General features: G+C 33.3%; 1 protein-coding gene and 1 long non-coding RNA gene across 3 annotated transcripts; both read left to right on the top strand.

Moving 5' to 3' along the window:
• Nucleotides 1-17,825: 17,825 nt before the first annotated feature.
• Nucleotides 17,826-19,527, top strand: LOC125593393. The gene is made up of 2 exons (XR_007329307.1): nucleotides 17,826-18,459; nucleotides 18,713-19,527. It is a non-coding gene; the product is annotated as an uncharacterized LOC125593393 (long non-coding RNA).
• A 1,697-nt stretch (nucleotides 19,528-21,224) lies between these two features.
• LOC106420253 (ribulose-phosphate 3-epimerase, cytoplasmic isoform) lies at nucleotides 21,225-23,732 on the top strand. 2 transcript variants are annotated; one of them, XM_013861112.3, is made up of 8 exons: nucleotides 21,225-21,460; nucleotides 21,878-22,011; nucleotides 22,508-22,512; nucleotides 22,625-22,687; nucleotides 22,775-22,881; nucleotides 22,975-23,072; nucleotides 23,146-23,238; nucleotides 23,329-23,732. In XM_013861112.3, exons 2-8 carry the CDS (start codon nucleotides 21,895-21,897, stop codon nucleotides 23,524-23,526), a joined length of 681 nt encoding a protein of 226 aa, XP_013716566.1. In that variant the 5' UTR covers nucleotides 21,225-21,460; nucleotides 21,878-21,894; the 3' UTR covers nucleotides 23,527-23,732. The 2 variants fall into 2 exon arrangements, with proteins under 2 accessions (XP_013716566.1, XP_013716565.1); XM_013861111.3 differs by having other exon boundaries at nucleotides 21,230-21,464.
• The last annotated feature ends 5 nt before the right edge of the window (nucleotides 23,733-23,737 follow it).

Raw genomic sequence — 23,737 nt, 5'->3', positions numbered from 1 at the left:
AGACATTCGGATCGGTTTATTCAGATATTTTTTACATTTCGGACCGGATACGGATCGGATTTTTCGGTTCGGATTTCAGGCTACGGATATTATGCCAGAACTAACTATTAATCAGTGTCGAAACAAAAAACTATATTCTCTGCATTTTCTATTAATCTCAAATGTAGAGAAAAAAAGTTGAACTAGTAGTGCAAAACTAATACAGTAAACCAGTTTCTGTAAAACATATACCCATTCGTTTAACTAAATGCAATTGAGAAAATACAAATCTAATATTATCTCAGATTGCAGCTGATTTTAGCTTTCAGATATAATTATTGCTTAAAATTACAGTTGATCTTAGCTTTAAGATCTAATTATTGTTTAAAAATCAGATTACACAGTCAGAACAGGGGATGATAATACTATATCCTTAAGCAAGATTTTTTTTTGGTTCATTACATGAACTTTTGAAAAAAGAAAGAAAGAAGAATAGTCTCTATCTTGGATAGAACTCACAATCTGACATACATAGATGATGTACAAATAACCATATACACTAATGAATATTTTTACAAAATAATTGGCTTTTTCGTAAATCGTCAAGCTCATCCTGCTTCTCTGGAGCCGGTAAGGCTACCAGCTTCGGAGAGGGCTCCAATTCTTCTCATCGAATCTATTCATCCCTATGGTGTAAGTTATGCTTGGGGATGCTCTCATTTCCGGCTCAAATTGACATTTCGTTCATGATGTGGGTCATAATAATTGGGATGAATCCTCCTTTTTCTATTGATGTATTGGAGACTGCTCATAAGGTTCACTTTGTTGTGCCTCAGCTCTGCCAGTCGTGCACCCATGAGATCTCTGTAGTTGCTTATACCATCTAACTAAGATGACCACTTATTATGGGTGGGCTCGTGGTCCATGGCCACAGGTTTATGACGAGAGTTGAGCTTTGTGTTATGCTCACTAAATTCGTGTCTACTAAGGCAGCTTTTTGTCAAACTCATTTCTCACCTTCTTCAAATTTAGTGTTCACATATCTTCAAGAGGAAGTAGTAAGGCCTCAAAGTGGTGATGTTGCCACTCTCGAAAAGCCGGCTTTGAGGACGAGTGCGGTTGTGGAAGTTGAGTGCTATTAATCCTTTGTGGTTGTGTTATCCTGTCTAGAGGTTTCAGACCAGTGTTCCAACTCAGACTTGAAGGAAGTCTTTAAGTGGGCCTCTATGGATGTTTCAGAGGAATGGTCTTCTGTTTTAGGTGACATGTTGGATCATGTTCTTGCTCGCTTTGTTGGTCGTGGACGTTCCACTTTGTCTTCGGTTTCTCTTTTTATACTAGTATTGGCTTGATCCTTCTTTCAGTTGTGTTTTAGGTTTGTATCAATTATTTCTTTCATGTTCGTTACCAAGTAGAACGGACGAATTATCGAATGTCTTTTACTTCCATATTTTTACCTTCTTTTGCCATGTAATCAAATCTAGAGGTCTGGGATTTAGTTAATTACTATTTGTAATTCTCTTTTTCATTTTTGAAATGATGAAATGATATTTATATTCTTGGCAAAAAAGCACATGCCTGATAGGGACACGTTTCCTAAACCAAATTTCTTTAACAAAAAAAAAAAACATTAACTAACCAAAGATGTAAACCGAATGGGGAAGCTGCGTAAAGAGGTCCCAGAAGCATTAATGCACAAAACGAATCAAAAGATACCACATATGAACAAAATTTTGCCTTTCCACAATTATGTTTAATGTGAGAATATATATTGAATGTTATTAGACAATGAATGTGATATATCTTTTCTTTTTGCATCATTGTATCAGTCGAGTTATCGTAAGATTTTGTAACATTCCGAATTGTGATATATGGAAATGCTTAATAAAATAGATTTAGCTACTTATGTCACCAAAGTTGACTTACCTTTTCCGACACACATTCGTTTAGAACTCCAGAGTTAAGCGTGTTTAGGCTACACTACAAGAAAACAACGATATTCTAACGGACATTCCGACGGAAAATGAAATCCTCGGAATATCCCGAGGAAATTCCGAATCCGAAGAAACACAAAATTTGGTTTCCTCGGAATTTTCTCGGAATATACCGACGGAATTCCGAGGAAATATCAATCCGTCGGAATATTCCGAGGAAATTCCGAGGAAATATGTGTTCCTCGGAAAAAACCGATGAATTCCGAGAAAATATTATAGCCGTTGGGGGATTTTACAAAATTCCGAGGAAATTCCGACGAACTAGCCGTTGGCGTCGGAATTCCGTCGGAATTTCCTCGGTCTGTCGGCAGGATTTAAACTATAAATACAAGCACTCCTATTCCTCTTCATTCACACCATATCTTCATCCTCCCTCTTACTCTATTTACACACAAATTTGATTCATAAAAAATATGTCTTCTTCAAATTATTTACGTTCTTGGATTGATCGACCTCATTTGGATCCGAACACGAGATTGCTTACGGAAGAATACCAACGAGGTATAACCGAATTCATGGGGTTAGTTCACCGACAACCGGAAGCAAAAACAGGTATGTTAAGATGTCCTTGCTCTAATTGTAAAAATAAAAAGGTTATTAAAGAGTGGGATGTTTGGACTCATCTATATTTGAGTGGGTTTACACGAAGTTACAAAATTTGGTATCATCATGGGGAAACTGATTATGAACATGGTAGTACTAGCGAACCTCAGCCAGCGGTTAGATTAGAAGAACCAATTAGAACGGATGTAGATTATGGTGTAGGTACTGAGCAGATGGTAAATGATCATTTTAGAGGGAAAGATTTACCCAATGCACAAGCTAGGAGATTTTATGATATGTTGGATGCTGGAAAGCAACCACTGTACGAAGGTTGCAGAGATGGTCATTCAGCTTTATCATCTGCTACAAGATTGATGGGCATTAAAACAGATTATAATTTGGCTGAAGACTGTGTGGATGCGATTACTGATTTTGTAAAAGGTATTCTACCCGAGGATAATGTAGCTCCTGGTTCATACTACTAGGTTCAGAAACTCGTAGCTGGTCTTGGTTTATCGTATCAGGTAATAGATGTATGCAGCGACAACTGCATGATTTATTGGAGGGCGGATGAACAGCGTGTTACATGCAAATTTTGTGGAAAGCCTCGTTATAAAGATACGAGTGGAAGAGTTCCAGTGCCATATAAAAGGATGTGGTATTTACCTTTGACGGAAAGGTTGCAGAGGTTGTATCTGTCTGAACGCACAGCGCAACCAATGAGATGGCATGCGGAGCACTCAACAGATGGTGAGTTCAGACATCCTTCAGATGCAAAAGCGTGGAAGCATTTCCAATCAAAGTATCCCGACTTTGCGTATGAGAGAAGAAATGTCTACCTTGGATTATGTACTGATGGTTTCAGTCCGTTTGGCAAGAGTGGAAGACAGTATTCTCTATGGCCCGTCATTCTCACATCCGGCAACTTAAGTGCAGCAGAAGATTTAGCTGGAGTTGGCTTTGTAGTCGATTTAACCGACTTCGGAGAGGAAGCCGTCATTCACGTAGAGGATGAACCAGTGATTGGAGAGTTTCACCAAGATCCAGATTCAGATTCATCTGGTGATGATGACTCGGAAACAGACTACCATTGATTTTTTTTTTTTTTTAAGAAATACCGAGGAACACTTCCTGTTTCCTCGGAAAAGCCTCGGAAAATTCCGAGGCTTTTCCGAGGAACACTTGATATTCTCGATCGATCGATTGGATAATCTAATCGATCGATCACATTGTTACGCTTTGGTCCATCTTAGTGATCGATCGATGCATTTTCGGACATATATCCATCGATCGATCCGTTTATAAAAAAACTTACGAGATTTTCCGAGGAACACTTGATATTCTCGATTGATCGGTGGGTTTCCGAGGAAATAGGGTTTTTAAACCGAAAACAACGTTTTGCGGTTTGAATAACACCTATATAACCCTTATTAAGTGTCTTACGTTCATTATGAAGTCAAAATTTGTTCCTTGCCGTATAATTAACACTTTTCCGATTGTATGAACGAAATCCCACAACATAAGAGAAACACTTATACCTTTTAATGAACGGTAAAGGGAATACTTTCAATTAGTTTTGAAATTTGTTATTTCATGGTTTATGCTCATCTATACAAAGAATCCTCAATGGAATGCATTACAATTGTATAAGAAATGAAATACGGCAAAACAAAATTGATGTTTTGAAACCCCAAACACTAGTTCCTCGGTATTTCCTCGGAATATTTTCATTTTACCGGGCAAATATTTCGCGAAAATTGAAATTAGAATTCCGACGGAATTCCGACGGATAATATCCGTCGGACCCTAGGTTTTATAACCACGACCCACTTCTTCTTCCCCATTTCTCTCTTCTTCCTCTGCGCGACTCCTCTCTTCTCTCCGGCGATTTCCACCTCAAATCCGACGATATCTCCGGCGATCTCCCCCTTCTCTTACACAAATCATGTAAGGACCCTATCCCACTCTCTTTGGTTCTATTTGTTAGGTTTTTGTGTAGTTTTGATAGATTTTTGTTAGGGTGATTGGTTAGGATTGTGATTTGGTTGTATAATAGGTTTAGAATTGTGATTTGGTTGAATAATTTGTTTTGTTGAATTGATTTAGAATTTGTTTATAATTTTTTTTATTTTTTTGTATTTATAAAATCGATTTTTGTATATATAATCGATTTTTGTATTTTACAAAATGATTTTTGTATATAAATTCGATTTTTTGGATGCTACAAAATCTTTTTTGTATATAAATTCGATTTTTTGGATTTTAAAAAACATTTTTAATATCTATAAAACTTTTTTTCTGATTAAAAACTATTATTTGGGATTTAAAAAAAAATATATATATATATATATTATTAAAACTATTTTTTTGTAATTATTAAACTATTTTTTATTTATTAAAACTATTTTTTGTTTATTAGAACTATTTTTATATATTTATTAAATATTTTTAATATCTATAAATCTTTTTTTGTGATTAAAAACTATTATTTGGGATTTTTTTTTTAAAAAAAATTAATTTATATATTTCTGTATTTATTAAATATATATTTTTAATTTACAGGTCTCATGATGATCAGACCCGGCCTCGACAGCGTCGTGGTCGTGGTGGTACGGGGAGCCAGTCTCGGGATTACAGCCATTTTCAGGATTCCCCTTCGCCCCACAGCTCCAACCATACATCTCCCTCTGCTGCACCCGCTCCTGCTCCTCTCGGACGTGCCAGACCCATAGTTTTTTTTTTCCAAAAACTCGGAATGTTTTATTTTTATTTGTGAAACTTTGAATATTAATTAATATGATTTCAATTTTAGTTTTAATTTTATATTTTCGAATTGAAATTTCAAAAATTTATTTTTAAAAAAAATAAATATTTTTTACATTCCGAGGAAATTAATTATATTTTTTACTCGATCGATCGATGCATTTTTGGACATATATCCATTGATCGATCTGTTTATAAAAAAACGTTCGGAATATACCGAGGGACATCTTCCTCGGAATATACCGAGGGACACCTTTCCTCGGAATATACCGAGGGACATGTTCCTCGGAATATACCGAGGGACATGTTCCGAGGAAAGGTGTCCCTCGGTATATTCCGAACGTTTTTTTATAAACGGATCGATCGATGTATATATGTCCAAAAACGCATCGATCGATGAAGTTCCGAGGAAATATCCCGACGAAGTTCTCCCTCGGTATATTCCGAGGAGATTTCCGACAAACTAGTGATCCTCGAAATTTCCTCGGAAATTTGTTTCCTCGGAATTCCGTCGGAAAATTCCGAGGGATTTCCGAGGAAAGAAGAAATTCCGAGGAATTATTTCCGAGGACTTGTTTCGTCGGTATGTCGTCGGAATAACGTTATTCCGACGAAATTCCGACGATTTTTTTCCTCAGTATCCTTGATGTTTTCTTGTAGTGCTAGAATAGTGAAAGGATGGGTGACCTATCGGGAAGTGACTCGCAATATCGTGTGAGTGAGGTCAAAGCACAGGGAAAGGTCATGTGGTGATTGCAGGGTCTGTAAACAAGTCTTTCGTGCCTTGAAAAAATGAATGCACCGTCCGTCAGATGGGATGGGATCCACATGCCGAGTGAGCAGGCGTGGGTGACCCATTAGCCGTGGGCGGTCGTGGCGTTATAAGTGATATCAGAGCTGGTTAGCCATCTCAGTTCTGATCTGAGAGGCGTCTTGAGACCTGTCGTGGGGCACAACGAGGACGTTGCGTTCTTTGAGAGGGAGTGAATTGTAACATCCCGAGTTGTGATATATGGAAATGCTTAAGAGAATTGAGTTGGCTACCTATGTTACCAAAGCTGGCTTACCTTTTTCGTCACACATCCGTTTAAAACTCCAGAGTTAAGCGTGCTTGGGCTGGAGTAGTAAAAAGATGGATGACCTATCGGGAAGTGATTCGCGATATCGTGTGAATGAAATCAAAGCACGGAGAAAGGTCATGTGGTGATTGCAGGGTCAGTAAACAAGTTTTTTGGGTCTTGGAAAAATTAATGCACCACCTGTCAGATTGAATGAGATCCACGGGTCAAATGAACGGACGTGGATGTCCCATTAACCGTGGGCAGTCGGGGCGTTATAGATTTGTCGATGGGTACTTCATGTAGCCCGTAAAAAGAGCAACACAATGACATCATTTCTTTTTTTATAATTTCTATAAAGCAATTGTATTTTCTCAAATTCTGACATTTATTTGGAGAGAAGCACTAATCAACTAAGTAGTAAGACCCAAAAAGATGTGGATGTATTTTTATATCACGCTAGGATGTGGATGTTTAATGACACCAATATATACCTACACATAAATTACAAAATAAATAGGCGTGAGATTAGTCCTAAACACCTAACTAATCATCATTTGATCTCTACCATAGCTCTTTATTGTCAAATATCAACTAATAGATACCCTTTATCCCCCTTTAGATCACCATCATTGTTTTTCCTATTTGGGTTGGTGATGTCTTATATATTCATTCATGATCAATGCAAAAGTGATGAGTATCATATAGAAAACTTATAAGTCATTTTTTCTAAACAACCTCTATATGTCACACGTACCAAAAGTAATAGTATGTCATTAGACTCTTTAGGTTTATACACGATTACATGCTCATTTTTTCTGCTAATGCATGATTACGTGATCAGCGTTTGTGCTTCCCGAATTTAACAATGAACATAAGAGCAGCTCCATCGAAAGTATGTTACTGAATATTTTCTTATTAAAAATAAAATAAAATATTAAAGGGGAAGGGAGAACAAGAAAATGTTCTTCGTTGAAAGATTTACATAACTCTATGAAAACCTCTTTTTTTTTTTTTTTGACAAAATGAAAACCTCATTTTTCAAATGTCACTTTTGAACTGGTTGAATGTTTGGAAACAATATCAAATTTAATTAGGAATTAACTTTTATTAAAAATTATATTTTGATTATTTAAGAAATCTATGTGAATTTTTACCAATGATTTTTTTTTTTTTTTTTTGTAACTGATTCTTACCAATGATGCTCTTCTAAGAAGGAAAAGAGAAAAATAGATGAATGTAACTATTTGAAGCCGGAAAAAAAAATCGTTGAAATTTGAATATCGTAATGATAAATAAGCTTTTTTTTAGATAAATCCGGGATATTCTTGATTTATGGAAAAACTTAAACTAATATTAAAGAAATATGCACTCTACAGATGAATTCTTTTTTCGGATATAAGATGAAACTTAAAAACATGACCTCACATCTACTTGACCACACATGTTTAAGGTATTGGAATTACTTCGAACTCGGAACGTTTGGTTCACTGGAATCCGCCTACCACTAAACCGTCCATGTGTAGTTGTTAAATCAGTCTTAACCCGATCAATTAAACTTAATGCGAACATAGTACCCCTATCTGCCGATAATTAATAAGATAAAACATGAAGAAAAGAAGAAAAGAAAGAAAAAGCTCATACAGACGTCTAAATTATATATCTTTATGTGATAGCTTGAGAAATAAGATAAGTATGTATAAAATTTGACAAAAAAAAGAAGAAAAAAGTATAAACTATAATCTCGCAAGCATTTAATTATATCGACTCCCTTTCAATATGAGAGAGAGGATACGTACATTTTCTCATTATAAGAGCATGTGTCATGTGATCAATCAACATAGTAATGTATAAGATATATATACTCACATTACTAAAATTGCTAATATATCTTTTTGCTAATATATCCTGGAAAATAACTTCTACCTTGTTTATATTGCATGCACAGTTAAAACGCGTTTATAATTTTAACAAAAGGAAACAATCAGTGCATATCATAACTAATATATATATATATATATGAATATTTTTTTTTTGACAGCAAAGCATCTACAGGGTCTGTAAACCAAATCGGTAACTCCGCATCCATGTGAACGACAAATGACAGTTGTTTCCTAGCACTGCGTGCTAAGCTATCCGCCCGAAGGTTCGCCGTCCGAGGTACATGAACGATGTCTGAGTTGAGGAAACTTTCTTTTAAAAGCTTGATATCTTCCAGATAGCTTTCAAATGCTGGCCATTCTTCTGTTTCCGAAACCATCTTCACCAATTGAGAATAATCTGTTGCAAACGTTACCTGAAACTGTATTAAATTCTTAATACATTCCATTGCCCAAATCAATGCTTCTACTTCCGAATGAAGAGGTGAAAGACATGCCCTTATATTCCTTGCCTCTAATAGACCATCAAACCTCGGTAAAGTACTATACCAGCCTTGCTATGAAAATAAGTCTTTATCTTTCCATGAACCATCTAGGAAGCACCATCGACCTGGTGTCGCTAGAGGAGGACTGGTTTGTACCGAAAGCCCTCTCGTTGGGTCATTTCCCACATGTGCTTCTACCCAAAGTGATGATTCCAATTCAGCTAATTTAAGTGTTTCCCTCTGATCAATATCCAGATTGCTAAAAACTTTGTTATTCCAGGCTTTCCAAATATACCATAAAATCCATGCAAATTGATGGTCATCCATCTTTGGCTGAACTCTCCAAAAAAGATGATCCATAGCAAATAATGAGCTGATGGGAAAGATATTGGGAGGTGACAGAATCTTGGATAATGCCCACACTTGACGCGCTGGGGGACATTAAAAAAATACATGGTTTATTGATTCTTCCGGATCTCCGCATCGAGCACAACATATATCTCCTTATATCCTTCTTGCCCTTAGATTTTTCATTACCGATATATATCCTGAAAGAAGTTGTCATAAGAAATGCTTTATCTTCGGGGGACACCGCACTTTCCAACAGAAAGCTTTTAGTAAATCCACTGTGGGGCCATAAAAATCTGGTGGGTTTTCCCTATCAGGATAGATTCGTTTCACCTGATAACCTGATTAGACCGAATATTTCCCATTGTTAGTAAAATGCCATTCATTCCTATCCTCAATCTGATTCCTACTTAATGGAATACTTTCAATAATTTTTGCATCCTTAGGATCCACTAGAGCCCTGATTGCCTGTAAATTCCATGAACGAGATTCCGAATTAATGAGAGAATCCACTGTGAGGTCCGGATAAATGTTGTGAATATTTTTGTTTGCTGGTATCGGGCGAGTGGCTGAGATCCAAAGATCATTCCATACAAAGATAGATGAACCTGTTCCCACCCTTTTAATTAGTCCTTTACAAACCAGAGATCTAGCAGAAATAATACTCCTCCAGCCATATGACGGGGAATAAGAGCGAATCGGTTCCAGGGGTGAAGCATTCCTGTAATACCGTCCTTTGAAGACTCTTGAAAAAAGAGTATTTGGCTTCTCAACCAGCCTCCATACACTACATGAAAACACAAGTTTAGCGAGGAAACTTAACGAGGAAAACTAATCCTCGTAAATTTACGTCGACTTGACGAGGAACTTACGAGGAAATATAAAATCAACGTTATTTCCTCGTAAAATAACGACGAAATCATTTCGTCGTAAAGTCGATGTAATGTCACGTGGCTTTTACGAGGAAATACGCTTTCCTCGTAAACTCGACGTAAATGTAGCGTGTACTTATATAAGTATAAATTGTATAATTTCCAACGATTAATTAATATAAAATGTGATTTTATAGCCTATTTGTTTCTCAAGCCGAAGAAACATTCTCAGGTATATCCACAAGTGACGTAGACAAAAGGAAAGATCAACACTTTATTAAGTGGTTGAAGAATCAGGTATTGATTCAAACTCTTAATTTTTTTAAGGTAGATTAAACTCTTTTCTCATACATGATCTGTATTTCAACGTTCTCTTTATTTTTGCAGATTGATTATGACGACGATGAAGATTATCCTAAGTGGTTACACGAAGTAATTCAATCTCCACTTGTAAAGGTCACCACATCACAAATGTATTTTACGCGAGACTATATTTTTTACACATATGAGTATGGTAGACAGCGGGCGACCAGTAACTATGGAATATGTGTGAAAGGGGAAACAAATTTCTACGGGATCTTGACGGAGATTATTGAAGTTGCATTCCCAGGGGTATTGAAGCTGAAATGCGTCCTCTTCAAATGTGAATGGTTCGACTCCGTCGTCAACAGAGGTGTTCGGTTTAACAAATTCGGTGTAGTTGATGTCAATGGTGGACGAAGGTACAACAAATTCTTTTTTTGCCATACATGAGCAAAATAAATTAATTTCTACGTTTTCTTTATTTTTTCAGGTACAACAAATTCGAGCCTTTCATCTTAGCTTCACAAGCAGACCAAGTTAGATTCCTTCCATACCCTCGGATGAGAGAATCGGGAATAAATTGGTTAGCCGTGATCAAAGTTACGCCTCGAGGACGAATCATCAGTGGAGAATAACCACCATTGCAAGAAGAACAGATAAATGAGGTCGAGGAACCTGAACAAGAAATTGATGACATCCTTCTCATTGATCCGCATAATCATGAGTACGAAGATCTTACCGACAATGCCACAGACGAAGCTGTTGAAGACGAATTTAATGAAAATGATGATGTTTCTAGTGATGACGAGAATGTCGATGTATTCAATTGATGTATTTGTTTTTAATAAGATTGATTTTCAGCTTTAATGCATGTGATTTGATGGATTTAATCATGAAAACCTATTTATATAATTTGATTTTGTGTAAGGTAATGAGAGTTTGTATTAGAAATAAGAGATTGAGATTATAAGTTAAGGAATTGTGGTTTAAGAATTTGGGGTTGGAATGGAAAGAATAGATTGAGGTTAAAGGGAAGATGGGTTTGAGGTTTGGAATATATGAAATAGAAGATAAGGAAGATGGAGTTTGAGGTTTCGAATTTTAGGGATTTAAACATAATCCTCGTAATTTCCTCGTAAAATAACGAGGAAATAACGATGAAATTAAAAAATAAAGAACGCGGGAGTCGTTAATTCCTCGTAAGCCGTATTCGTCATAAAAAACTCGTAATAAGAAAACGCGGACCTCGCTCATTCCTCATAAATAAAAAAGCGGGCCTCTCTATTTCCTCTCTAATTTGATTAGTTTAGGGTAGACTAGGTGGTTAGTGTAGAGAATTTAGATACTGGAATCTATTTCCTCTCTTAACGACCAATTATGGACTACCGTTGTAATATTTGAAAAAGAAGAAGAAGAAAGATACTGGAATCACAGGTCGGAAGAAACAAGGCGAGACCTACGTAAGTCTAGCCTTGTCTCCGCCCACATGTGTTCCAGTATCATTCTTCTCCTTTTTTTTTCAAATCTTTCTAATTTGAAAAGCAAACTGGTGAGTAATTATCTCTGATTTGAGAAGCAAATTGGTGAGTTTATCTTTGATTTGAGAAGCAAACTGGTGAGTATTTATAGGAAATTTCAAAAGGTTTTACGACCAATTAGCTTCATCTCATTCCTCGTAAATAAAAAAGCGGACCTCGCTAAATGAACGAGGATGTTACGAGGAAACCAAAAGCGGGCCTCGCTAATTCCTCGTAAATAAAAACACGGGCCTCGCGAATTCCTTGTTAAAGGGAAGATGGGTTTAGGGTTTGGAATATATGAAGTAGAAGATAAGGGAGATGGGGTTTGGGGTTTCAGATTTTAGGGATTTAAACATAATCTTCGTAATTTCCTCGTAAAATAACGAGGAAATAACGACGAAATTAAAAAATAAAGAACGCGGGACTCGTTAATTCCGCGTAAACAGAAATCGTCGTAAAGACCTCGTAACCGGAAAAAGCGGGTCTTGCTATTTCCTCGTAAAATAAAAACACGGGCCTTGCTTTTTCCTTGTAATTTAACGTGGACTTTACGAGGAAACAAAACGCGGACCTTTGTAATTCGTCGTAAATTTACAAGGAAATTACGAGGATATCTAATCTCTTATATATACTCGCGAGCGCTCACACTTTCATTTCGTCTCAACTTCCTCTCCACTTCCTCTCTATTTCGTAGCAATGGTAACTCTCTTTAATTCCTCTCTAATTTGATTAGTTTAATTAGGATAGATTAGGTGGTTAGTGTAGGGAATTTAGATAGGTTTACGGATTTTATGTTAATTAGTGTTGATTAGGTGGTTAATGTAGGAAATTTAGCTAGATTTATAGAATTTGTTAATACTGTTGATGTTAACTTCAAAGATTAATTTTTTTTGCAGGGCCTTCGAAAGAACATGCTTACTCCTAGGTGGATGTTGCGAGGAGGAGTGAGGAATTCTACCAGGCGATGAACGACCCTTAGTTCTTTTTTTTTTGGTTGTTGTATTATAAATTCAAAACTTATTTATATATAAAATATTTTTGTATTGATTTTTATTTTAAATTATAATTTTATTAATAAATTAAATAATTTTAATTATTTTTTTAATTATGTTTTTAAATTCTGTAAAATAAAAAACGAAGTAAATAAGTTTACGAGAAAATGACGAGGAAGGTTAAACGAGTATTTTACGAGAAAATACTTTCGAGGTATTTACGTGTATTTTACGAGGAAATACTTTCGAGATATTTACGTGTAATTTACGAGGAACTCCTTTCGAGGTATTTACGACCTCCTTACGTGGAATCATTACGTGGTCTTTACGACGAAATGATGTACTTCTTCTTTACGACGAAATGTTTTCCTCGCTAAGTTACGATGAATTGGCGAGGAAATATGCGTTACGACGAACGATTAACGATGAAACGTGTTTTCTCGTTAAGTCCTCGTAAAGCCTCTTTTACGACGAACTCACGAAGAATACCGCCGTCGTTAATCTCATGTTTTCTTGTAGTGATAGTTGCTTTCCAAGCGCCACTCATATCCAAATTAATGGAATGGGACATATCACATACTTTAAATAAAATATAATTTTATTTTATCATTGTTATGAAAATACATAAATTAAAGCTATCAATAATAAGTATTTTTTTATGAAAAATACTTAATGTTATCTACATTTGACACTAAAATACGCCCAACATAGAGTATAATTAAAGATATTTAACTATCTGTGTGTTTTAATTTGGTGATCACATGAAAGTGAGCTTCTTTTTGCTTTTTGATGCTTTGACAGTTCTGTTTTCAGAATGTACATCATTATTATAGCGTCTTGGCATCTTGGAAAACTAAAGATGTATAAATTTCTTCATAGGGTTTGTATAAAGAAAATGAAAGAAGAAGAAACATGGGCACTTTTTACTTTGGTCTAATAATTTTAAGAAAGAAAAAATACGACAGCGACGGTTGTTTATATATTATATAAAAGAAAAAGTATTTGTATTATACAACAAAATTTTTTAGAAAAATTAAGTGACATGATCAGTGGCATGTTTATAATAGCTCTTTAAATATTAAATAATTTTACTCATTCACTTTTTATATCCTCTCTTTTCTCACATGTTTATCTTCTTTTCCTTTCTCTTTTCTCTTATGGCATCTTCCATTTTTCCATTCTTCTTTACTTGTCACATTTGATGAGAAAACAAAAACAAAACTAATTTAAACGGTGTTAACTATGTGACCGGTGACTGAACTTAGTCGATCGTATTCCGACTTGATCACAACTGAATCTAAACTATGAACACTATCACTTTTAACGTGTTCACGACCGCAATCACTACATCTCGTGAGAGACTGTGAACCTTCAGGAACAAAGGTTACACATGCGGCGTGCCACACACTTCATGACGTTACAAGAGTCTACATAGGCTTATGAAAAATAAATACAACTCTGTCTCAAGCTAGATGAACCGATCATTAACTCAAGAGCCGAGAACCAAAGATAAGTGATCGGATATATCTTCGTCTTTGGATCTTATTAGGGATAACATATCTCACATGGGGAATTTAAAGAAACTTTAAGTAATATATAAGTAGATTGGCTCTAGCTTTTTATATACTTCTTCTGTTTTTTAATAAGCGTCATTCTAACATTTTTTTTCTGTTACATAATAAGTGTCACTTTAGAATTTTAATGTAAATTATACTTATTTTCAGCTGAAATTTAATTACAAACTACATTGATTTTATAAATAATTTAATTTCAATGTAAATTATTTCAGCTGAAAGTTAATTGCAAACTGCATTGATTTTATAAATAATTTTATTTATCTTAAATATTATTGGTCAATATATGTAACTAATATTAATTAAATTTCCCTTAAATTCCCATGTAAATACTTTATTCCTAATATATTGATCTTTAGCTTTCTCTCTCTATTGTTACATGTGATGATTTTGTTTCGCAGAGGAATGAAGAAGACGACCACATATTCTCTCTTCTTAATAAACATGAGAAAGATGATGACTGGGCCTAACAGCGCTTTGACCCATGTCTCGACTTCAGTATGCTCATATTCTCAGCTCACTTTGAAAGCCCGATTTCCTCATGTCTGTCTAAGGCCACACCCACAAACTCTACCGTGGTCTACGGACAGAGCACGACTTATCCGTCTCTCAATCATTCAATTTCTGTCTTTCTCTGTCTTTTCTCTGAGAAACTTTAAGGTGATTCCCGCTATCTTCTTCATCTCCATTTACTCGCCAATAAAACTCTTTGTCCGAACTCTTTTTTTTTAGAAATATTGGCAGAGCTGCTAGGTTTCATGCACGGTACAACTAGCGCCGGCCCAACACTGTATCATGCCTAAAGAAGAATTTTTTTTTGGCCCATAAATATGTTAAATAGACGTGAACTCAGGTTTATAGAAAGTATGATAACAGCTTTCGCCACCGTACTATGTACAATTTTGACAAAATTTGGCTTCCCCTAAAATTTGGCACCTAAAGCCCTAGCTTGTTGGACTTTAGGTCAAGGCCGGACCTGAATACAACACTACATAATTATTTTTTTCATTCTCACCAATATAGATTCTAGATTAGCTTAAGAAGTTTTAGATTGTTGGATTAATCAGAATATTGAAGTGTCAAATTTCATAATCGTGAAGCCAAATCAAATATCTAATCCCGTCTTGTGATGTTCCATTTATCATACACTGACGCAACTTTAACTCTAAGAAGTTGATTGTTTGCTGATTGTATATTAGATTTTGGTTTTTGTCTTTTTCAAAATATATATTTTATCTAATCAAGAGTTAGCTAAAATATACTTTTTATTTTTAAGGAAACCATATTTTTTTATGGTTTTTATGCTGACTACACGACTACTTTCATCTTTTTAACAATTAATTATTTTACATATATAAAATCACATCAGCCATTTTATAAAACAAACAAAAACTCTCAACAAAGTAATCTTCTCTAGAAATTAAGGTATTGGATTTTTCTTTATGTAAGGTCTATAATATTTTAAACTTTTAATCAATATTTGGACCATAAATCTTATAGCAAACTTTTAATTTTATTCTTATAAGTATTATATATTTATTACAATGGAGTTTAATTTTGTATTCTAAAATCAAGATATTATTTTATTTTATAGTATTTGAATTACATAAATTTTATACAGTTTTAACAAGGTATAAAATTTAATTAAATTTTTTATTCCGCTAAAATAATAAACTAACTATTAATTGTGTACTATTTAATATGTGTAGAATTAAACTGTGTACTTTTAAAATATAACTATTGATATTTATTTATAATATTTGAATTATAGAAGATTATGAAAATATGTTTTATGTTTAGTTAGTTTGTTTTACAAATTTAATTATTAATTGTGTATTGTCATATATATATGAATGGTGGTTCATTTGTAGTTTGCATTATTTTTATTTTAAAATAATTTTATAAAATAAATAAATGTATTTATATGTGGTGATGTTTTGTATCATTTTCATAGTAAGTAATATTTTATCATTAATTTTAATCATTTTCCATTGCAAACAAAAATAATAAAAAACTTATAGTTTAATATCAAAATTAAAAACCAAAAAATCACTATTTTTAATTGTTTTATTTTAAAATATAGAATAATTATTTTAATTGTTTTATTTAATTAAAAATCAAAAATCAAAATATAGAATAATTATTTTAATTATTTTATTTAATTAATTTTATTAATTAAAAACAATAGCCAAAAACTAAAAACCAAATTAAAAAATTACCATTTTTATTTTTCAAAAAAGAAAAATTATACTGCAAAAGCAAAAAAAAAAATAAAACCAAATTCCAAATATTAAAAACTAAAAGCTACCTTCGGGCCCAATACCGAGAAGACTGCTAACATGTGGCCACTGGTGAGATTTACATGGGGTGATCACCAGCCCTCCTGGATGCCTCGGCGGACTCCCCGGCTAAGCTCCGGTGGACGATCACTGGCGCTAGTCGGATCCTCTCGAAGTTCCGGATACCGGGATTATCAAAAAAAAAAAAAACTAAAAGCCAAACCAAAATCTAAAAGCCACACAAATAATCAATGCTTAAGTCTTGGATTGATTTGACAATTAACAACTTCACATTCTCCGCATATCTCACCAATCCCCTAACCAATCCCCTATATATTATTTGTGAAACATTACAACTTCTTTTTATAGTCACGTGTCATCACTAGGATGATTCTTAGAATTATTAGAAAAATATGTTGGTCCATCTAATTATATAATAAGTTTTTTATTAAACTAACCATAAATTCATTATTAATGTCATTTATTATTTCCTTAAATAAAGATTACGGAATTGCCTAATGTGGCTAAAGTATATATGACAATTAATGATTTTGAATAATAAAGATCTGATAAAAAAATAATATATCTTCTATCAAATTTGTTTAATTTTAAACTATTAAAATAATTTAAAAAAATCACAGTAACCATATTATAAAAAATTTAGATTTTTCTGTATATGTTATATTTTGAATTTTAAAAAATGACTATAAATTACTAAAACTGTTAAAAGTCACACATTCAAATTTTGCGATCCATGGTTTAAAATTTTTGTTATGACAAAATAAAAATGATTACAAAATCATATAAATAAAAGTCTAACTTAATTAATCATTAAAATTTAAAATATAAATGTATATATATCATTCTAAATTAAACTATAAACCATATTGAATAAATAAATATTTTAATTTCAAAATTTACTTTGAATAATTATTTTTGATAAAAGTTTTGAACTAACATTGATATTTTTTTTTAAATTATAAATTACTAAAATTATTAATCACACAATGAAAATTTTGTTATCAGTAATTTAAAGTTTTTGCTATTAAAGATACACATGATCAAAAAAACATATGAGTAGAAAGCATCATTTAATAGACATTAATATTAAAAATATAATATGTATGTTAATATCATTTAAATTTAATTACATATCCTATCAAATTTTTAAAAAAATTGTTTGGATTAATAAATTTGATTTATACATTCGCACTAATTTAATTATATATGTAATAGTTACTGAGTTTTAATTATTCAATATATATTTATTATTTCATAATATGTAAGAACATATAATACATAAAATAATTTTTATATATAATGTTTATCCCGCGCAAGGCGCGGATCTTAATCTAGTTATATAAATATTTTTATGTAAACTAAAAATTAAGTTTTAAATTGAAATATAAGATTTTAGATTGTTGGACTAACTAAAATCACGTATTAAAATCAAACATAAAAGCCAAACTTCTGATTGTTAGAGTTCCCATGCCCTTTTTTTCTTCTTAATACTGTACAGTAGATTTAACATTCAAATTTTCATGAACTCGAGAAATAAAATTTTAGAATCTTAAATTATGTTATATACAACACTTAGATTCTTTTATAATTTATACAGCCCTAGTTAAGTCATTCACTCAATGCACTTGGAGCTTCCTTTAAGTACATTTTATCAGTACATAGATTAATCAAATCTTTCACCTACCAAATAGTCAATTGTTTTCTTAGAGTAAAAATGATCGATGCTATCCATTGGCATGTATGTATATATTGATGAGACTCGGACATAAAACTCCCACACATAACTTGAAGTCATCATTAAACATATATCCACTTCTTTTCCTTTTCTTTAATTAATCTGCACATAAGGTATCATTCATTTTGTGCTCTCTCGTTACGAGGAAATAACGAGGATTTTGGCCGTCGCTATACTTGTATTTTCTTGTAGTGCTCGCAGTATACTATATATGATGTGAAAAAATTATAGTATAGGATATTTAATATTACAAAATATTATATACTGTATTATTTTTTAGTTTTTTAAAAAAATATTATAAGTAGTTTTTATATTTTATATTAGAGTTTATGATTTACTAATTATGATTTAAGGTTTAATATTTAGGGAAAGAGACTGGAGTGGAAATGGATTGAAGTTAGAGTTTACAACTATACTGTATGTAGTATTTCTATACTATTTATCAATTTACTATTAGTTCTATACTATTTTTATATGATACTCAACTTTATTAATTTACGTATGTGAAGAACATATATTATGTGTTGTGCAAATGGTTTATACTATGTATTGTACATGAAAGAAAAAACCTTCACTTATGTTATATTGTTGTCTAGTCGTTTACATTGTTGTTCCTTCCTCTGTCTAAGAAATGAAGTTTATGTATATAATAATTAACTGAATGATGACGTGTTATATGCATCATTTGGCTCCTCTGTCTAAGAAATGAAGTTTATGTATATAATAATTAACTGAATGATGACGTGTTATATGCATCATTTGGCTCACCGTCATGTTATTTGAGTAAAATTAAAAATGATGACTCGCACGACTATGCTATATTCAAAGAGGAAATTTTAGTATGGTACAATCTTTTTTTTTCCTGGCCACATGTGTTATAATTGTGAACTTCATCAACTATCTTATTTTACTGTATACATTCTCTATACATAAGGTTAAAAACAGCAAATAATAAAAAAATATTTTTTACTTAATAATGTCAAAATCATATCTATATTTTTAAGAGTCATTTAGAGTCATTTGCAAATGTATGCAGAATTCGAAAGTATTTGCATATGTGGTTATTTATTATGTATGATCCAACGATATTATAATCATCATGCGATTCAGTGTATCTATTGATGTAACATGATACATTTTACGTTTGTAGTACTCAGTTTATATATTTTCAATATTTGTCATATTACCGAAAAACCTGTTAAAAGTAAAAGAAACCGATCAAACATATCATGATCTGGATACATTTTCCGTAATACCAAATTTTTTTTTTTTTCAACCAAGAACATATTGGATTCTCCGCTGACAGACTATAGAATCCAAATAAAAAATCCAGTTAGAAAGAAAAGAAAGCGATCAAACAAATCATGATCCAGATACATTCACCCCAACTATTTTCTATGATCGGATTATGGTGATGAACCAGAAAAGAACCAAACTTTCAGATATACTTGGAGTTTTAGAAGGAGAAACCGGTGATGTCTTTGTCTGAGAGAGAGAGAGAGAGAGAGAGAGAGAGAGAGAGAGAGAGAGAGAGAGAGAGAGAGAGAGAGAGAGAGAGAGAGAGAGAGAGAGAGAGAGAGAGAGAGAGAGAGAGAGAGAGAGAGAGAGAGAGCTAGACTCTCTCGAGAGAGAGAGTCCTCTCTCTCTCTCTCTAGAGATCTCTCTCTCTCTCTCTCTCTCTCTCTAGAGAGAGAGAGAGAGAGTCAATGAGTTGAATCAAGTGAGTCAATGAGTTGGGAAGAGACCATCTTCTCTATACTTCAATCTGCTTTTGCTTTCTGATTGAAATGGAGTGAGACGACTGTATAAAAAGAGTTAATTAAAGTTTGGTTTTTTGCAGAAAATATAGTTAGTAGGGTTAAACTTGATATTATGAGATAATGCATAGTGCTTTTCCATATAGCTAATTTCGAAACTTGTTTACGTTATCTACCGCAAATACTCTATTTTTAATAACTATCTTATTAAAATAGAGTTACTTTAAGTTTTTGTTTGGATACATAGATAGTACGATTGTACGTATAAAATATAAGATAGATATATGTGATTATTTATATGATTGTACGTATAAAATATTATTAATTATAAGATTACTTATTTGATGGTACGTATAAAATACAATTAATTATATGATAACATATATTTTTGTAACCTATGATGACACACACATATAGGATATATAATAGTGATTACGGGTGGGCGTTCGGGTTTGTTTGGGATTTCGTGTTCGGTTTCAAATCTTTGAGGATTTGATTCGGATTTCGATAACCAATTAAAATTATTTTTTAAAATTTAAAATTTATTATATGTTTTAATTTTTTAAAAAATCTATAAACAATAGAAAATATTAAATATAAATTTGAATAACATATGTCAGAGTACCTAACTTAACATATAAATTGGTTTAGTTTAAATATTTGAATAGTGAATTAATAATTATTTAAGTATTTTTGGAGTTTTTAGTATATTTTAACTATTTTAGATATTTACGTTTGATTATTTGTATATATTTCAAGTATTTAAACGAACTTAAAAGTATCATATATATTCTGGATGCTTTTATATATATTAAATCTAAAAATAATTAATATATATAAGTATATAAATCTATTTTGGATACCCAAAATACTTCGGTTCAGATCGGATTAGGTTTCAGTTCTTCAAATACCAAAATTTTGAATAATTAAGATATTTAATTAATTTCTCGGTTCGGATTTGGTACTACTTATTCGGATTGGGATCGGTTAGGTTTTTCGAATTCGAGTTTTTTGCCCAATCCTAAATAGTGACATAAAAAACAAATAACATCGTATTTTTTTTAAAATATGCACGCGGATGAAAATCTAGTTAATTTTAAAATGAGTTGGTCAGCAAATTAAATTTTTTTAATTGTTCCTTTCGTCCAAATTTAATAAAGCTAATACATTTTAAAGATGATTTTTATTGGAGATGTTTGGTAGAAGCTCTTGTCATTGGTCGAGCAACCGGTCGGGTTAGTCAGTTTTTACTTTTCAGGAGGAGAAGAAGAAACAAAACCCGAAACCAGATTCGTCTCTCTGCAAAATCGAGACGTTGTCGGAATCGCACTTCTTCTTCTTGTTCAATCCACAATCAGTAGGTACTTTTTGCAATTTTTCTTACTCTCTAAAGTTAGTTGATGAAGTTCAGTTTTGTGATTTATGAATATGAATATGGGTTTCGATCTTCTCGGATATTATTAGGTTCATGTTTCTCTATAACTCTGTGATTTTGTTGTGGATCAGCTCTAGTCTCGAAAACTTGATTCAGTTTTGTCAACTTAGAAACTTGAAAACCCTAATCAAAGTTGCAATCTTGTGTGTGTTTTGTTCTTCCTTAATACCAACCGTTCTTTGTTGTTTTTGGGCTTCATTTATCACATGCAGATGAGTAGTTTTCTGTTCTGTCTTAAAGTTGAGGTTGTTTATTATTGGCCAGTGTTTTTTTGAACAATCTTGTTTTGAACTTAATCTAAGCCCCTCTGTTCGATTTTTCTCAATTCTGTATCCATAGGTCGAAATTCAAGAAAGATGGTGGTGTCGCCAAAGATAGCTCCATCAATGCTGTCTTCGGACTTTGCAAATCTGGCGGCAGAGGCCAAGCGGATGGTTGATTTGGGCGCTGACTGGCTTCACATGGACATCATGGTAACTCTAAAATCTGAAGTTTTTAAATTTTATTTCACTTAGTGATAATGAAGGCTTTCACTTTGATATGATAAAGTTCCAGAGATTGTACCTACCTTATCTCTGTAATCCATGACTCATCGTTTGTTTTTGATCTTTTCTTTAGACAGTTTGTGAATCTGAATATGTTTGAACTTCAATCCATCAGGAATCATGATTTCTTATAACAAAATTGAAAGAAATTGCTTCTCGATCATTCACTATGCCTCACATTGTCGTACTTTCTGAATTCTTGAGTTTATGTTCCTAATAAGTTATATTGGAAACACGCAAAACATGGTTGGTTTCAACTTCATCTGGTCTTGAATGTGACTGCTTTGTGGAAATTCTAATCTGAATCATTTTGTATCTGCTCTTAGTATGAAACAAGAAACTGAGCTTCGTTGTTATTGACTTAAATGATACAGAACCTTTCCTTGTTTCATACTTATTAACTTCCCTGTTATTTCATTTGCAGGACGGGTAATATTTCACTTCCTTAGCTGTGTTTTACTTATTAGCATCTAGCTTTGTCAAAAGGCTACCTTGTTTCAAGATACTCTCGGGTGTATAACTCTCTGTGTTACTCGGGCAGGCATTTTGTCCCGAATCTAACCATTGGTGCTCCTGTCATCGAGAGTTTGAGAAAGCACACAAGGTAATAACGAGTTTCTTTCTCCTTGAATTCAATGCCTGACACATGTTGTTAAGTGAACTGATGCCCCCTTGGCTTTGATGATCACAGTGCATATCTTGATTGCCACCTAATGGTGACGAACCCCATGGATTACGTGGAGCAGATGGGTAAAGCTGGGGCTTCTGGTTTCACATTCCACGTTGAGGTGGCCAAAGGTATAGTATAGTAGCTAGCTCTTAATCTTCATCACGTTTGATTTGTCTCATTTTAGTGATCTTTGAGTACTTTGTATTTGCTTCTTATTTCAGAGAACTGGCAAGAACTTGTGAGTAAGATTAAGTCTGCTGGGATGAGGCCAGGTGTGGCTCTAAAGCCTGGAACACCTGTTGAAGAAGTCTATCCTCTGGTAATGGATCTTTTGCCTGTTTCCAGAGTGTGATCAATCTGTTTATGTCAAGCTTTACACGTACTATGACCAGGTTGAAGGGGAAACTCCAGTAGAAATGGTGCTAGTGATGACGGTGGAGCCTGGATTTGGAGGCCAGAAGTTCATGCCCAACATGATGGACAAGGTTGGTTATGTTCTTTGATGTTTGTAATGCCATTTGCTTATTGAAATCTTTTTGTAACCTCTCAGTTTAATGATAATTTTGGGTGGATAGGTCAGGGCATTGAGGCAGAAGTATCCAACGCTAGATATTGAGGTGGACGGAGGGTTAGGCCCATCGACTATAGAAGCAGCGGCTGCAGCAGGGGCCAACTGTATCGTAGCTGGAAGTTCGGTGTTTGGAGCTCCGGAGTCAGGGAAAGTCATTTCCCTTTTGCGGACCAGTGTTGAGAAAGCCCAACCCACCACCTGAGTGCACTGCCCGTTTCTAATAATATATGCACCCACCAAAGGCAATAATAATTTTACGACAACTATAATTTAAGAGCTGAAACATACAAAAAGAATCGTTCAAACATTTCCTTAGTAGTTTGATCATATTGCACTTGTGTAATGGAATGTTTCGTATTGTCAAGCAAACTTGGTCATACAGTAAGAATGTTTTTGTAAAATGGTAAATCTGT

This window comes from Brassica napus, chromosome C9 (assembly GCF_020379485.1).
Source record: "Brassica napus cultivar Da-Ae chromosome C9, Da-Ae, whole genome shotgun sequence".
NCBI classification, from domain to species: Eukaryota; Viridiplantae; Streptophyta; class Magnoliopsida; order Brassicales; family Brassicaceae; genus Brassica; species Brassica napus.
Note: the sequence above shows the minus strand (reverse complement) of the source record. Positions and strands in the feature narration are given on the sequence as shown.